Raw genomic sequence first — 16314 nt, 5'->3', positions numbered from 1 at the left:
CCAAGTGTGCAGTCATTTTATAAATACACAATGATACAGGTTAGAAAATAATCCTTTGCTTATGGATGCTTGGTGTCGGCCAGACACAACAAAATATTAAGCAGATATATCAAAACCCAAGTATCAGTTGGGCACGAGTGGCTCATACCTATAATCATAGTTACTCAAGAGGATAAGATCTGAGGATCACGGTTCAAAGTCAGTCCAGGCAGGAAAGTCTGTAAGACTGTTATCTCCAATTAACCACCAGAAAACTAGAAGTGATGCTGTGGCTCAAGTGGTAGATCACTAGCCTTGAGCAAAAGAACTTAAGGACAGCACCCAGGCCTTCAGTTCAGGCCCCAGGACCAGCAAAAACAAAACAAAAAAACCCAAGTGTCATTTTTCCACTTCCTATTCCAGATTTAAGATGGGCCTGGGGGGGGGGGGGGGCAAGGAAAAGAGGAAAATGAGCCAGCTATGGTGGTACATGCCTGTAGTCCCAACTATTCGAGAGGCTGAGATGGGAGGGTCGCTGGCCAAAGCCAGCCCTGGGCAAAATTGCCAGACCCTACCTAAAAAATAATTCAAGCAAAAAAGGGCTGTGGAGTAGTTCAAGAGGTAAAGTGCCGGCCTAACAAGCACGAATCCAAGTTCAAATCCCAGGAGTATAAAGGGGGCTGGCACAGAAGAGGGCACCCTTCCAGGAGGAGGGTGGTAGGCTGGCGTGGGAGCATGATGAGCACGCTGGGCCAGGCAGACAGGACACTGCGTTGTGGGGTGACCGCCACTCTGAGTGGGACACCCCTCTAGTGCTCCTGCCTCTGCCAGGAGCCCCAGGACCCTGCGACACACGTGATATAAAGAAGAGCCACTGGAGGAGAACGTGGGTATGACAGGACAGGGACTGAAGGGAGTCCCCAGAGAGATGCCTTGGTGGCTCCCTAGGGAGCATCAGGACCCCTGTCAGCTGCAGGCCACAGGACCACGTGCTCTGCTCTGGACGCCATGGACACCGATATAGTCAACTTCTCATGAAAATTAGTTCTTGGCCTCCGTCTTCCTGTCCTTCAAGTCTCCAAAGCCCAGCTTTTCCAGTGGCTCCTGAGCCATGAGTTGCCTGCAAGAGACATGGAAGCTGTCACCATGGAGGGCAGAGTAGAGCAAGGGGCTCCTGGTACCCGCACTGTCCTGGAGAGAGGCAGGTTGGCTGCCCCCTCTGGCTGTGCCCACCCAGCCACACTGGGGCCTCTCTGCAGCCCGCCCTCCCCAGCACACAAGCAGACACTCAGGGCCTGGACACCACTGGGTGTCCACAGGGCTATACATGGAACCTGGGACCCAGGAGGGTCCAAGGCTGGGAGAGAAGGGGACAAAGCAGGACACCTAGCACCCTAAATGTTGGGGCAGACACATGAGTAGTTCACGACCATACCTCTGGTCACCAGGCCTTTACAAAAGTGTTCATGAGGAGCAAGACACATAGCTTAGTAACTGTGAAAGAGCTCCTTCGTCATGCCCGCCAGGGCCACTCCTGGTTCCCTGATACACCCTAGGTGGCTGTCACCTTCTCCCCACCGGTGGTGCCCACCTCCTTCTGGCTTAGGTAAAACCATGGACATGAGAGCCCAGTGTGGTATGGGCCCTTACCTGGCCTGCTCACAAGTGCAGGGAGAAGAGGGCTGCTTATGGGGAAGGGGGCCTTAGAATGCCACCAGCCAATGGCGTTTCACATCAGCCTCTAGGATTTGGTTAAGCAATGGAAAATGATCTGCAAAGATGTCCACACCCACACCAGGAACCTGCGAGGCTTACACCTCCTATAATCCCACTGAGGAGGCTGACATCTGAGGATTGCAGTTCGAAGCCAGCTGGGGCCAGAAAGTCCATGAAACTCTTATCACCAATTAAGCAGCAGAAAGTCAGAAGTGGAGGTGTGGCTCAAATGGTAGAACCCCCAATTTCAAGCCCCAATACTGGCATAAAAGAATAAAACAAAACAAAAAAAACCTGCCTTAGCAGACAACTGTGCAGAAACTAAATTCCTCTATAAGCTGATTATGGCCTCAAAAGAGAAAAATCAAAAGCAAGCTCTGACCACCATGAAGCGCTTCTGGGTTACAAGCTTCTTCCCAGTAAGGATTAGCATAGTTTTTTGTTTTTTTTTTTTGGGTCCGGTCGTGGGGGCTGAACTCTGGGCCTGGGCTGTCCCTCAGCTCTTCAGCTCAAGGCTAGTGCTCTACCACTTGAGCACTACCGGCTCTACCACTTCTGGCTTTTTTTTTTTTTTTTTTTTTGCTTATGTGGTGCTGAGGAATCGAACCCAGGGCCTCGAGCATGCAAGGCAAGCGCTCTACTACTGAGCCACCTTCCCAGCCCAGGATTAGCATAGTTCTTATTTTCAAGGAAAGCTCTCTGAATCCCAGTCTTTCTTTCTTTCTTTCTTCTCTCTCTCTCTTTTTTTTTGCCAGTCCTGGGGCTTGAACTCAGGGTCTGGGCGCTGTCCTTGAGCTACTTTTGCTCAAGGCTAACATCTACCACTTGAGCCACAGTGCCACTTAGAACTTTTTCTGTTTATGTGGTACCGAGGAATCAAATCCAGGGCTTCATGCATGCCAGGCAATCACTCTACCCTTCAGTCACATTCCCAGCCCTAAATCCCCGTTTTTCTTGTTTTATTTAACATGAACTCTGGGCAAGGCAGGTAGAACCATTCGTCTTTCATCACTGCCATATTCCAATAGCTCCCAGAAAAACCAAGCAACACAGTGTGTATTTTTATAGTCTGAGATTATGAAAGAAATCAAGCTATAGTCTCACATCTCTCCACTCAGTCAGCAGTTTTCTGACTATGACTCTGAAACCTTATAATGACAGGTTAGCAGCACCCAAGTTTGGAAAGCAGGTGCTTTGAGGAACACAATCATGTGTAACGGTACCTCTCAACAGAAAGGTCTCCAAGGCTGCCAAACAGCTTCTAGAACAAGTTCAAAATGCCACTAGCAAACATCTACAGTTCTGAAAAATACAAACTAACCTCAAGCCCGAATAATGCATACCATAATGGCTTCTGTTTGGAAAGGAAAAAAAAAAAAGACTCTGGAAAAAAGCTGAAATCATAATTGTTAGCTTGTACTTGCCTTTCCATTCTGCACTCTAAGTATTCTTTTGATTCATTTCTGCACGCAGCATTTTCAAATTTATTGTTATAGAGACACTTCATGAATTTCTCTTTAAAGTGTTTACATTCACCTAGAATGGAAACAGAATCTTGTTTTTAAGGTGAAAATGGGACCTGTAATCACAGCAGCTTAAGAATGATACCACTGTTCCTCCTTTTTTCTGGTGCCAGTACTGCCAGGCTTGAACTCAGGGCCTAGTTAATGTCCCTTAGTTTTATTGCTCAAAACCAGTGCTCTACTACTTGAGCCACAGCTCCACTTCCAGCTTTCTGATGGTTAACTGGAGATGAACCTCACAGACTTTCCTGTCCAGGCTGGCTTTTAACTATTGCAGTTCAAATTTCAACCTGAATAGTTAGGACTTCAGGCAAAAGCCACCATGCCTGATTCCTCCTATTCTTTTTCGTGTGCGCGCGAGTGCGACACACACACAACCTGGAGCTTGAACTCAGGGCCTGGGAGCTGTTAAGTGCTGTTAGTACTGTTAGTACTCTACCAGCTAAGCTAAAGTTCCATTTCTGGCTTTTTGGTGGTTAACTGGAGATAAGAACATCACAGATTTTCCTGCCCGGGCTTTGAATGGAGATACTCAGATCTTAGCCTCCTGAGGAGGTAGGATTACAGGTGTGAGCCACTGCCCTTCCCTGTCCCTTTCCTGTCATTCTTACTTGGAGAGTCAGTTTAAGGAAGGTGGTGAGAACCTCACAGGAAACGCACCTCAAGCTCCAGACCCACTGAGCCCCCACCCTCCTACATCCCTCCAGAGAGCCTGCATCCAGGCCCCGCCCCTCCAACACTGGACACGCCCCCAGGCATTAGACCCTCCCCACCAGCACTGGACACGCCCCCAAGCGTTAGCCCCGCCCCTCGCGCGCCAAAGCTTCTGACCCCTCGTCGGAGCCTCCGCCCAGGCCCCGCCCCTCACGCCCAGCGCTACTCTCCCGACACCTGTTCTGTGAACCGCAGAAAGCAACCCTGCCCACCGGCGTCCTGTCCTCACCGAAGTGATCCAGCGGGAAGCTGCCCTTGTCTGGGGGCCGCGGCTGGAAACTCTTGGTCCCGAAATTCATGGCGGTCGACATGACTGCGATGCTCGAACAGCAAGCTCCAAGAGCGACGGACGCAGGGCGGCCGGCCGAATGCCGAGTAGGCCCTGGGGAGTGCCGAGCACGTCGAGCGGCACGCCCACTCCCGCCGCGCAGGCCCCGCCTCCGCTGGAAGTTTCTCGGCGCGGTGAGTTCGGTGGCTCGCTTGCCCTGAGACGAAGCCCCGCCTTCTATGCCTGACTTGGGAAGTGGAGGCCGGAGCATTGAGAACTGGAGGCCGGCCTGGGCTACAATCGCACGTTCATTGCATTCTCCCATGGTTAGTAGACGCCTGAGCTGCAGGCCCGGACTTGTGGCCCAGTGGTAGAGTGCCTGCCTGGCAAGTTCAAGGCACTGAGTTCAAACCTCAGGACCACCAAAGGAGGGGTAGAATCCCTCCTGGGAGCCTGTCCTAGGCTTCTCTCCCAGTTTCTGGGGTCTGGTCCCTCCTTGACTGGTAGAATCTAAGACACCACCTCAGTCTCCATTTGCCATGTGGACTTCTGTCTGAGTGTTTATTTTATAAAGACTCTGCCATGTTAGGACACACCTAATGATCCACTCATTGAAACAAACCACCACTGAAACCTGGCTTTTTGGTGGTCAATTGGAAATGGGTCTCATGGACTCCTGATCCTCAGATCTCAGCCTCCTGAGTAGCTAGGATAACAGGTGTGAGCCACTGCTACCTGGCTTTTTGTTATTGTTTTTAGTTTGCACTATTGTATCCCAGGCTGGCCTGGAGCTCTCAATCCTCCTGCCCCAGCCTCCTAAATGCTGAGATTTTAAGTGTGTCCCACCACACCTGGCTCACTGGATTTCAAAGGGTTACATTCTTAGGTATTGGATTTTTTTTTTTGAGGGGAGAGGGGGTATCCTACTGTAAGGTCCCTGGCATTTACATGGCTGTTGTATGGCCACAGCAGAGGATGGGATTGAAGACAGTGGTAGATCCTCTTCCTATCTCTGTGCCACCGGACACAACTTTCAGCTGGGAGATGGAGACAGATTCCTTAGATGTCCCAGAGGAGTCAAAGGCCTTAAGATTCTGCTGTGAATCCCACTCCTTCCTGATCCACCTAGAGGAGTCAACCCGCCGTGCCAGAGTCTGCCCCTCTTCAAGCCTGACAGAGTGCTCCTCCTCTAGAAGCTTCCAGCACTCCCTTTGCTAGACCAGCAGTGTGCACTACTGGACTTCTGGGCCCAAGGCTGGATTGGGCTCTGTGTGCCCAAAGCTACTAGCAAATATTTGGGGACTGCCCAGCAGAGGGGACCTCACCCCTGAGGCCCATAGGAAGGGTTCAATGGAAAGTCCATTAGTCGGTTTCTGTTTTGGGGTGTGTTTGGGGTGTGTGTGTGTGTGTGTTTGGGGTGTGTGTGTGTGTGTGTGTATTGTGTATGGTCTGGGGCTCTGGGCCCACTTTCAAGTACAAAAGGAAACTTGTACCTACCTACTCCTTCTGCACAAATGACCTTGCAGACAGAAGCAGAGGCCACATGCTGGTTATTCATTAATGTGTTCAGGGCCATGAACAGTAGAATCTTTTATTTCCCAGCCAAAGAACCCTTTCAACTTGATCACATTGCTCAGCTGTTCGGGGACAGCCTTGTCCCCTGAGGTTATTGCCTCTGTCTTTGTCTCACAGCTCCAAGAGACCCAGGAGGCAGTAGAGGACAATCACTGGGAGCTAGCAGCCATTTTTAATTGCCCATTACTTGACAAATGATTATTGCTCTACATCAGCTATACAGCTGTGTGTCTATTTGTGTGTGTGTGGTGTGTGTGTGACAGTAATGGGGCTTGAACTCAGGGCCTGGGCACTGTCCTTTAGCTTTTTCTCTCAAAGCTGGTACTCTACTCACTTCTGGCTTTTGGAGGTTAATTGGAGGTAAGAGTCTCATGGACTTTCCTGCCCAGGTTGAAACTGGAACCTCGATCCTCAGGTCTCAGGCTCCCGAATAGCTAGGATTACAGATGTGAGCCACCAGCACCCAGCTTGGGGTGGGGATTTTTTTTTTTTTTTTGCAATTCACAGATACAAGAAGTGGGAAGGGACCAGGCGCTGGTGGCTCATGCCTGTAATCCTAGCTACTCAGGAGCCTGAGATCTGAGGATCTTGGTTCAAAACCAGCCGGGCAGGAAAGTCCGAGAGACTATTATCTCCAATAAACCACCAGAAAACCAGAAGTGGCGCTGTGGCTCAAGTGGTAGAGCGCTAGCCTTGAGCTGAAGAGCTGAGGGACAGCATCCAGGCCCAGAGTTTAAGCCCCATGACCGACAAGACAATAAAAAAGAAAAAAAAAGAAATGGGAAGGGAACTTGCAGAAGTCAGAGAGAATACATTACAGGGAATAGGAGACAGTGATTCATAGCTCAACACTGCATTGGGGAATAGCTCGATTAAAAGCACACAGCACTCCTTAGTTAGCTTATTATATAAGCTTCACACTCCTTCCCTGAGCTGCAACTCATAGAAAGAAGAGTAACTCTCTCCTCTGACCTTGAACACTGGCCCAAATGATTATTATGCTCTGGAGAGCTGAGCAAGAATATGTTAAAGAGCCAGATAACTCATGCCTATAAATCCTAGCTACTCAGGAGGCAGAAGTCTGAAGATCAAGGTTTGAAACCAGCCTGGGCAGGAAAATCCGGAAGAAGTTTATCCCCAAATCCAGAAGACATTTATCCCCAAATTAACAAGCAAAAAACCCTGGAAGTGGAGCAGTGGCTCGAGTGGTAAAACCTTGACCTTGAGGGCAAAAAGCTAAGAGACAACACTCCTGAGTTCAAGCCCCAGGACCGGAACACACATGTGTGCATGTGCATGGCACACGCACACACACACACACAGAAGCAAATAAATAAGTGCTTCCTGAAGTAGTTAAGTGGACTTCCCAGGGCAGGCAGGAGCTCATCTTGGATGTGAAGTAGCTGTCTTGGTACTGGGCAGTAAAGGAACGACAAAGAAACTCATGGAGCCTGGCACTGGTGGCTCCCGCCATTAATCCTAGCTACTCAGGAGGCTGAAATCTGAGGATTAGAGTTCAAATCCAGCCCAGGCAGGAAAGTCCATGAGACTCTTATCCTCAATAAACCACCAGAAAACTGGAAGTGGTGCCATGAACAAAAAAAGCTCAGCCCAGACCCTGACTTCAAGCCCTACAACTGACAAAAAGCAAAGCAAAACAAAACTGCACAGGTGAGGATGATGCCAGGGCGCTCTCTCGGCAGTCACCCAGCAGCGTCACCATCCACATAGGTCGCAGGATGTGAGCATCCTTCACAGATGCACAGCCAAAGCTGGTTTTCCTCTCATAGCCGATTGAGGGGACTGAGAACTGGGAGGGACAAGGGCTGGGCTCTGTACTTCTGCTGGGTGTGGATGATCCCCTGGGAGCCAGCCCCCCAGTAAGGGGCCCCTGCTGGGTGTGGATGATCCCCTGGGAGCCAGCCCCCCAGTAAGGGGCCCCTGCTGGGTGTGGATGATCCCCTGGGAGCCAGCCCCCCAGTAAGGGGCCCCTGCTGGGTGTGGATGATCCCCTGGGAGCCAGCCCCCCAGTAAGGGGCCCCTGCTGGGTGTGGATGATCCCCTGGGAGCCAGCCCCCCAGTAAGGGGCCCCTGCTGGGTGTGGATGATCCCCTGGGAGCCAGCCCCCCAGTAAGGGGCCCCTGCTGGGTGTGGATGATCCCCTGGGAGCCAGCCCCCCAGTAAGGGGCCCCTGCTGGGGGACAGGACTCTGCCTCATGTTGGGGCAGGTGGTGTGAATCAGGCCCAGCCACTTCTGCTGCCAACAGCCACCAGCCCCTCCCAGCACTTTCCCAGTGTGCTGCCTCCTCAGCCCAGCAACAAGGGCTTGGAGGTTATAACTGGGGGGCAGATAGGGCTATAAAGCTGCTACCTGCTGCTGAGCAAGCCTGCCCAACCTGGCTGAAGTCTGAAGGGTCGCCCCTCTGGGCAGCTGGCAGAAGCTCCTTGTCCTGTTCTGTCCATGCCTGGGATAGCAGTGACCCTTGCCCCTGCCAAGTGGCAGCCCTTGAAAGCCCACACCAGAGCTGGGTGCTGGTGGCTCATGCCTAGCTACAGGAGGCTGAGATCTGAGGATCACAGTTCAAAGCCAACCCGGCCAAGAAAGGCTGTGAGACTCTTACTTCCAATTAACCACCAGAAAACTGGAAGTGGTACTGTGGTTCAAAGTGGTACTGTGCTAGCCTTGAACAGGGACAGTGTCTAGGCCCTGAGTTCAAGTCCCATTACTGACCAAAAAAGAAAAAGGGCGGGGAGGGGGGGCGGGGCAGGGGAGAAAGCCTTACGCCAAGGGCAGCTCCTGCTGAGCTTGCATTGGCAAGCATGGCCACCAGATGGCATTGCTGCCCCTCTGCAGACCTGGGGATTGGGGCCTTCCAGGATGGCGAGGAAGGGGGAAAGGGTGGCTGGGGGGCGGGGGTGGCATCGATTGGAGAACTGTTCCATGTGTGGTACATGGTATCCTCTGAACCTGCCACCCCTAGAATCCCTCTGCGGGAGGCTCAGAGTTGAAAGAGTAATGAGATCCCCCTCCTCAGAGCTACGACCCCAGTCCCACTCCGGTGGAGACACCATGCAGAACTGGCAGGTCTGAAGTCAAGGATAGGACAGCCAGGGCGCTGTGTCCTTAGGGCCTGGCACACATTGTGGGGACACAGGCATCCTGGTGGCCTGGCCCCAGGCGGCCCTCGGACCCGCCCCCCCACCAAGCCTCTGCAGCTCAAGGGGGCCCCCTGCCATGAAGCCAACTCCACATTCTGAACAGCCTGTCACTTTAAGCCATGGTCGGCTGGGGCCCCTGTAAACTGCTCGTTCCACATTCTCAGGGTGGTAGGGTGGGTGGGGTGCGGCACACCCTGGGGAGGGCAGCTATAAGGTGCAGGGCTGACGGGGCCCCGGGGAGCTGGGGCCTCCCTGTCCGCTGAGGGCATGGCCCTGTTAGTCTTAGGGCTTGGGGGGCTGCTGCTGGTTGTGGGGTTCTGGTGGCTACTCAGTGCCTCTGGCCAGGACCCCTCTCCAGCCCCACGATGGCCCCCTGGACCCTGTCCACTGCCCATCGTGGGGAACCTGAACTTGCTGCGGGTGTCCCAACAAGACCGGTGGCTGATGGAGGTAGGTCCGGCAGCCCCACGGTACAGCCAAGGCTGTCCACGGGTGGCAGGCATGTTGGGCTGCCTGGAGTAGAGGGCCTTTAGGGAGAATTATAGGTTTCCAAAAGCAGTTGCTCCTGGTTGTGGCCTAGAAGCTAACAAATTAAACAGCAGCATCCTCTGGGGCATCCACTGTGCTCCTCATCCCTTGGCGGGCTGGGGGCAGAGACAAGTCCTGGGCTGGGCTTTGCCTAACTGCTGTACCAGGCTGACCCCTAGGGGAGGGTGGCTCAGGGCACACACACTGCTTCCATCTGCCTGTCTTTTTTTTTTTTTTTTGTCGGTCGTGGGGCTTGAACTCTGGGCCTGGGCGCTGTCCCTCAGCTCTTCAGCTCAAGGCGAGCGCTCTACCACTTGAGCTACAGCGCCACTTCCGGTTTTCTGGTGGTTTATTGGAGATAGGAGTCTCACGGTCTCTCCTGCCCGGGCTGGCTTTGAACCGCGATCCTCAGATCTCAGCCTCCTGAGTAGCTAGGATTACAGGCGTGAGCCACCAGCGCCCGGCTTCCATCTGCCTGTCTTTACTGTGAGCTGAGGGCTGCTGCTGGCTAAATGGAGACCCGAGGTGGGTCATGGATGTGGGAGGGTTGGGATGGGGGTTCCTGGCTCAGCCCTGCCTGCTCCCCACCAGCTTTCAGAATGCTATGGTCCGGTGTTCACTGTCCACCTGGGACTCCAGAAAACCGTAGTGCTGACGGGCTACGAGGCGGTGAAGGAGGCCCTGGTGGGAACTGGGCAGGACTTGGCTGACAGACCACCCATTCCTATCTTTCAGCTCATCCAGCAAGGCGGGGGTAGGTGCATTTCCCCGCCAGGTGGGGAGGGGCCTGGCTTTCCTAGGCTGGTCCAGGCAGGATAGGTGCCCAGGGGCTCTTTCCCATCACAAGAGGGGAACACGCTGACTACCTGCAGGTATCTTCTTCTCCTCTGGGGGGCGCTGGAGGGCAGCCCGGCAGTTCACTGTCCGTGCGCTGCATGGTCTGGGCGTGGGACAGGGGTCCATGGCCGACAAGGTGCTGCAGGAGCTGGCGTGTCTCACGGAGCAGCTGGACAGCTATGGAGGTGAGCGAGCTGGGGCTGGACAGCTATGGAGGCGAGCTGGGGCTGGACATCTTTCCATGGACCCCCTCCCCACCTGACGCTTGTCTTCCCCTCCCCAGGCCGGCCCTTTCCCCTGGCCCAGCTAGGCTGGGCGCCTTCCAACATCACCTTCACGCTCCTCTTTGGCCAGAGGTTCAAGTACCAGGACCCTATGTTTGTGTCCCTGCTGGGTCTCATTGATGAGGTCATGGTTCTCATGGGTTCAGCCAGTGTACAGGTAAGAGGCCACTGTCCTGCCACAGTAGGCCCCCCCCCCCAAAAAAAAAGCTGCGGAGGGGGCCCTGTCTCTGGACTATAAGAGACCAGTACTGCAAGGACATCTCATAGTTTCCCACCCCAGTCATTAGCCCTGTGGTCAAACCTGCTGTCCTTTGATTTGATTTGGAACATCAGGCCAGACGTGCACTCTGGAGCAACGGCCCCCCATTTTCTCCACACATACGCACCAGTACTAGACATAACAGGGGAAGAGGGTCTCTTCCTCTCCTGCACTCTTCATTGGTCATTCATAACACAGCTGTCACAAAACCCAGTTCTGACATCCAGAGGGGTGATGTTAGAGTGGACTTTGCCAGAGAACCACGCAGACATCCAGGCACCGAGAACAAAGAAGGGTTTGTTGCTGGGAAAGGGGCTGGCAAGACCCCTTCTTACAAGGGAGAAGCTCTGGCTATTGTCTGGGGTGACCTGTATTACCTAGGAGGTTTAGGAGGGGCTAGAAGGGGTTAGGAGGTAGAGACCCTGGTGTGGACATGAGGGCCAGGGGCTGCTGCACAAATTGTAGACAAGGGTCCTGCAGCTGCCCAGACCTGAAGGTCAGTCTAAGGGGCTCTTATTGCCTTATATGGTGGTAGTTACCCCAGAGAAGAGCCATCCCAAGGTAAAGGGGGTTGGAGGCTGATTATTTACTGCCTTTAATAAATGGGTCTAGTGTTGCCTAGGAAGGGAGCATGTTAAGCTGTGGAGAGGAGGAGTGCACTAAGCTATGGGAAGGGAGCTCATTGGGCTAACAGGTGAGTTTGGCATCACTGTGTCCTGCGTTTACTATGCTGCCCCTAAACTTAGGTCTGGTTTTGGCCTAGCGTCCCAGGCATGTGGCGTATGCATTAAGGCCAGACAGGGCTGCAGCCTCAGAGAGCACCAGGCCGAGCCACGCAAGCCCAGAGCTCTGGCTGGGAGCAGCTGTGGTTCTTCTGGGCAGCTCCAGCCAGTGAAACAGCTGCTTCCTTCTGTGGGTGCCACGTGAGATTTCCCACGGGGTCAGCAGAATGGCAGTTGGGATTTACTGAGCAACTGCTGGTGCTGAGCCCACCTTGCTTCTCTCCCTGCGAGGTGTGGGGGTCTTAGAGATGACCGGCAGCAAATGTGGGCCCATCCATGCCACCAGTCCCTCTTCCCTCCTACTTTAGCAATCCATGGTAGGGTGCAGCTGCTGAGATTCACACAAAGCCACCCAGCTCCTTCGTGAATCCCTGGGTCCCAGTGTCCTCTAGTGGCCATAGCCAGCACGGCACCAGCACAGCAGCCAGAGCCCTGGGCAAAGGCCCTGGACCTGTCCCTGGTGACTGGTTCCCTCACAGGGCTTGCTCCTCACCCCATTCCACCACCCTGTCCTCCAATCAGATGTTTAACATCTTCCCCTGGCTGGGTGCCCTGCTTCAGCTGCATCGACCCGTCCTGCGCAAGATCAAGGAGGTGCAGGCCATTCTAAAGATCTTTCTGGATGAGCGTCAGAGGGACTGGTGTGGCTCTGTGAAAAGCTACATGGATGCTCTGATCCAGCAGGGCCAGGTGCGGCCAAGGCCTGTGGCTCTGCCCAGGGAGGTGGGGCTGGGGGGAGAGGTCTTTGTCTGCCCTGTCTCATTTCCAGCTCCAGGCCCTGGGCACAGGGAGATGAGTGGGTGCTCAGCAGACACTGACACCATCAATCCCACCCGGCCTGCCACCCATGCACCCATCAGGGCCCAGAGCTGGGGTGGTTATTGGGTGGGGATGGACGCCAGACCTCCAGCCACACCCTGCCCACCTGCCACATAGGGGGATGACCAGGAGGGCCTATTTGATGAGGCCAATGTCCTAGCCTGCATGTTGGACATGCTCATGGCTGGCACCGAGACCACATCGGCCACGCTGCAGTGGGCCATGCTCCTGATGGCCAAGCACCCAGGTGTGCAAGGTGAGGTCCGCCCGTGGCCAGCCAGTCCTCCCCGGTGGGTGGGACTTAGGGTAGGATCTGGAGCTCCTAGAGACATAGCTCTTGCCCTCTGGCCCAGACCAAGTACAGGAGGAACTGGACCGTGTGCTGGGCCCTGGGCGGCCACCCCGGCCAGAGGACCAGCAGGTGCTGCCCTACACCTGCGCCGTGCTGCACGAGGCCCAGCGGTTCATCACCCTCCTGCCCCATGTAGCCCGCTGTACATCCAGCTGCGTGAAGCTGTGTGGCTATCTGCTCCCCAAGGTGAGGACTGGTGGGGGGGACCGGCTCATGCCTTCCCTCCCACTTGGGGTGGTGGGGCCTTGGGACCCCAAGATGTCTGAGTCTCAGGGATGGACGCCAGCTCTCCTTTGTTGGAAGCAAGGAGTGTCAGAGCCAGAGATTGGGTTCCCTCTCTGTCCCCAGGGGCTCTTGGCTGTCTGTTTCCTGGGGGGGGGGGTCCATTGCTTCTGGGGGGGCTTTCACTGTGTGCTGTGGCCAGGTGAGTGCCTGGGTGCCACCTGACAAGGGCTAAGCATAACAGCAGGTGGGGGTAGCTGGCTCCTCCTGGCTCCAGGAGCCTCTGCAACTCAGACTGGGACCCCTGCCCTCAGGGCACGCCCGTGATCCCCTTACTGACCTCTGTGCTCCTGGACAAGACGCAGTGGGAGACGCCAGGCCAGTTCAACCCAGGGCACTTCCTGGACTCGGAAGGTCGCTTTGTGAAGCGGGCAGCCTTCCTGCCTTTCTCTACAGGTACCCAGGCTGTGGCTCCTAGCTGTCAGCTCTGTCTGTGCCCCCTGCTCTCCCTTCCCCTCCAGTAGCCAGCCTGGCATTCGCCTGCCTAGCTCCATTTCCCACACAGGGCGCCGAGTCTGCATTGGAGAGAGCCTGGCCAAGATGGAACTCTTCCAGCTGTTTGCAGGCCTGCTGCAGCGGTTCCAGCTGCTGCCCCCGCCAGGCATCAGCCCTGATGCTCTCAACACTGAGCCCACTCCAGCCTTCACCATGAGGCCACCAGCCCAGGCCCTGCGAGTGCTGCCCCGGGCCAGGCCGATCCAACAGGGGAAGCACTAGGGTACCCTCCTCCATACTCTGGCTTTCCACAGCCCAGGATACCCCTGGTAATGTGGTGTGGTAGCCCCTTGCTTGGGGCCCCCACCTTGCCCACAGCCAGCACAGGCTGAGTATTCCAAGGCCTCAAATTCTTCCCAGGCTCCCATACCTTAAATACCACAGACCTCTTCTCCACTATCCAGGCCCCAAGGCAGACAACTGGCCTGTTCCCTCAACTCCCACCCAAGACCTTAGCAATGTCCAGGCTTCCCACCTGGACCTGCACCTCAGACACACCTTGGGTTCCTATATCTCAGCTGCCTCCCCTGCAGCTTCCCAGTGCACCCTACATGCAACATCCATTCATACAGCTCCTGGCAGGGCAGGATTCACCAGGCCCACCCACTCACCACCTCTGATCTGCCTGGATGTGCTGGGACCTGGGGAAGAACTCTTCCATCCGGACCTCAGTTCACCATCTGTGAAATGGGTCACCAGCAGGGCTTGTAAGCTTCACCAGCATCCGCAGGACTGAGGCTTAGACATCAGCAGTGCTACAAGCCAGCACAGGGTGAAGGCACCCACAGGGGCATGGCTGCTAGGGGAGGAGACCCTGACCCCTGGAAAGGGGGGAGGGGTGTCCCTGCTGGCCTCCTCAGAGCCAGGGATGCAGGTGGCATGTGAGGAACAGAGGCCCTGAGCCAGTCCTTTAACCCTACACTCAGAGCAGAGGCCAGCCATGGGATAGGCCACAGCAGGCTCTTGGTCACCTTGCCTTTGTTGTTGGTATGTGTGTACATGCATTTGTGTACCTGTGATGGGCTTGAAATCAGAGCCTTGGCACTATCCTTTCCTTTAGCTTTTCCACTCAAGCTGGTTCTCTACCACTAAGTCACAACTCTACCTCTGGTTTATTTTTTTTACTGGTCCTGCGGCTTGAACTCAGGGCCTGCGTGCTGTCCCTGAGCTTCTTTTGCTCAAGGCTAGAGCTCTACCACTTGAGCCACAGTGCCACTTCCAGCTTTTTTGGTAGTTAATTGGAGGTTAAGTCTCACAGCTGGGCTGGCTTTAAACCATGATGCTCAGATCTCAGCCTCCTGCATAGCTAGGATCACAGGCGTGAGCCACTGGCACCTGGTAGTGGTGACATTTGTGGCGGGATGCCCGAGGGTAGTAGAGGTGGCTAAGGACCCTCTGCCTGGGCCAGGGGCTGTCCCCCCAAGCTGGCAGCTGTGGCCTGAGTGGCCTGCTTTGTGGCAAGGCATGGCCTGCTCTTACTGAACCACTAGGAGGCACCCTTAGGCCCAAGGCCTGGGGGTGGGTTGGCCTGGCCTCAGCCCCACTGGCCCTGGCCAGCACCTTGGCCACATCAGCCTCCCTGCCAGCCACCCAATTGGTTGTATACCCTGTTCACCCTGAGCTATGGGCCGTGCTCTGTGGGGAACACAGAGAGACAACCCTTGCTGGAGAAGGTAGCCTGGAGCAGTGGTCAGTCAGTGCAGGTGGCTAGAAATGTCCCTATGAAGCCGGCCTCCACCCTGGGGAGGCCACGGCTAAGGCTGATGCTGACCCAGGAGAGAGTGTGTGAGCTACAGAGCAAGGCCTTGGCCGCTTTTATTGTAAACGTGGCCAGGCAGCTCAGGTTCCCCACCACAGGAATTCCGGGAAGCCAGGCAGGGACTGGATGTGAGGCAGGGGACAGTGCTGTGGTCAGCTGTGCTGGAGGGTCTCTGGACCAAACACTCAGGGCCAACTTGGTGAACCCCACACCCCAAAGTGGAGCTCTGGCTGGCTTAGAGGGCCAGCCACTGGCCAGTTTTTAAGATGTTGCTAGTTAAAAAACAAAACAAAACAACAGACTTTGCTCAATGGCCATGTCCTGGAATTAGGGCCATGTGGTGGGACTCATGTGCTATGCAAAGACCCATACCTTACTGAGGGTTCAGAGACTCTCTGAAAATAGCCCATGGCTTTGGGCAGCCTCAGACCTGTGCAGCTGACCTGCCGGTGGCCTCTTTGTTCCCACAGCACCCTGAGGGAGATGGTCAGTGCCCCCTGAGGGTTGCCGGTGGCGTCCAAGCCCCCATCCGTCTGCTAGGAGAGTAGTTGTAACACCTGCCGGAGGCGCCCAGCCTTCTCCAGCAGAGCAGCATCCTTGCTCGCTTCATCCAACTCCTGCATCTGGGCCTCAGCCTTCTGGACGGTCAGCTCCCTGGCCTGGCCTTTGAGCCCCTCCAGGTAGGCCAGCAGGGTAGAGAAATGCTCGTCAGGAACCTGAGGGAGAAGAGGAACATTTCAGCTGGTGGGGCCTCCACAGGGACCCTACAGGGGACAGACAAGATGCCAGGCCCAGCCCTGGTGGCTCACTCCTAGCTACTTAGCAGGCTGAAAACTGAGAATCATGATTTGAAGCGAATCCATGCAGGAAAGTCTGTGAGACTCCTATCTCTAATTAACTACCAAAAGGCTGGAAGTGGCGTTGTGGCACAAGTGGTAGAGCGCTCTCCTTGAGCTGAAGAGCTGAGGGACAGTGCCTAGGCC

At 55.0% G+C, this 16314-nt stretch overlaps 3 protein-coding genes across 4 annotated transcripts in view; 1 reads left to right on the top strand and 2 right to left on the bottom strand.

The window, feature by feature from the left end:
* Nucleotides 1–387: 387 nt before the first annotated feature.
* On the bottom strand, nt 388–4814 carry LOC122113767 (cytochrome c oxidase assembly protein COX19). Of its 2 annotated transcripts, XM_042686851.1 has the most exons (3): nt 4162–4330; nt 3120–3231; nt 388–1099 (listed from the first exon to the last, which is right to left on the bottom strand). In XM_042686851.1, exons 1-3 carry the CDS (start codon nt 4241–4243, stop codon nt 1021–1023), a joined length of 273 nt encoding a protein of 90 aa, XP_042542785.1. In that variant the 5' UTR covers nt 4244–4330; the 3' UTR covers nt 388–1020. The 2 variants fall into 2 exon arrangements, with proteins under 2 accessions (XP_042542785.1, XP_042542786.1); XM_042686852.1 differs by lacking the exon at nt 3120–3231 and having other exon boundaries at nt 1012–1099; nt 4162–4814.
* Nucleotides 4815–9201: 4387 nt separating this feature from the next.
* On the top strand, nt 9202–13922 carry LOC122113826 (cytochrome P450 2W1). Its single transcript, XM_042686943.1, has 9 exons — nt 9202–9384; nt 10054–10216; nt 10335–10484; nt 10583–10740; nt 12147–12314; nt 12561–12699; nt 12797–12981; nt 13332–13473; nt 13583–13922. Exons 1-9 carry the CDS (start codon nt 9202–9204, stop codon nt 13792–13794), a joined length of 1500 nt encoding a protein of 499 aa, XP_042542877.1. The 3' UTR covers nt 13795–13922.
* Nucleotides 13923–15358: 1436 nt separating this feature from the next.
* The window catches only part of CUNH7orf50 (chromosome unknown C7orf50 homolog), a 103794-nt gene continuing 102838 nt past the window's right edge, over nt 15359–16314 (bottom strand). Inside the window, exon 5 of the mRNA XM_042686784.1 lies at nt 15359–16047. Within this exon, the coding sequence (XP_042542718.1) occupies nt 15868–16047 (180 nt within the window). The 3' untranslated portion in view covers nt 15359–15867. The remainder of the gene's footprint in view (nt 16048–16314) is intronic.

The sequence above is a fragment of the Dipodomys spectabilis genome, unplaced genomic scaffold (genome assembly GCF_019054845.1).
Source record: "Dipodomys spectabilis isolate Male_0828 unplaced genomic scaffold, ASM1905484v1 ptg000098l, whole genome shotgun sequence".
Lineage (NCBI taxonomy): Eukaryota > Metazoa > Chordata > Mammalia > Rodentia > Heteromyidae > Dipodomys > Dipodomys spectabilis.
Note: the sequence above shows the minus strand (reverse complement) of the source record. Positions and strands in the feature narration are given on the sequence as shown.

Bases quoted from the DNA above. Each gene is read 5' to 3' on its own strand.
- LOC122113767 (XM_042686852.1), bottom strand. From the start codon at position 4,525: ATGGGAGAATGCAATGAACGTGCGATTGTAGCCCAGGCCGGCCTCCAG. The intron at 1,100-4,161 runs GTGAGGACAGGA...TGTCTCTTGCAG, and splicing joins CTTCCCGCTGGATCACTTCG to GCAACTCATGGCTCAGGAGC.
- LOC122113826 (XM_042686943.1), top strand. From the start codon at position 9,202: ATGGCCCTGTTAGTCTTAGGGCTTGGGGGGCTGCTGCTGGTTGTGGGG. The intron at 10,217-10,334 runs GTAGGTGCATTT...GACTACCTGCAG, and splicing joins GCTCATCCAGCAAGGCGGGG to GTATCTTCTTCTCCTCTGGG. The intron at 13,474-13,582 runs GTACCCAGGCTG...TTTCCCACACAG, and splicing joins CTTCCTGCCTTTCTCTACAG to GGCGCCGAGTCTGCATTGGA.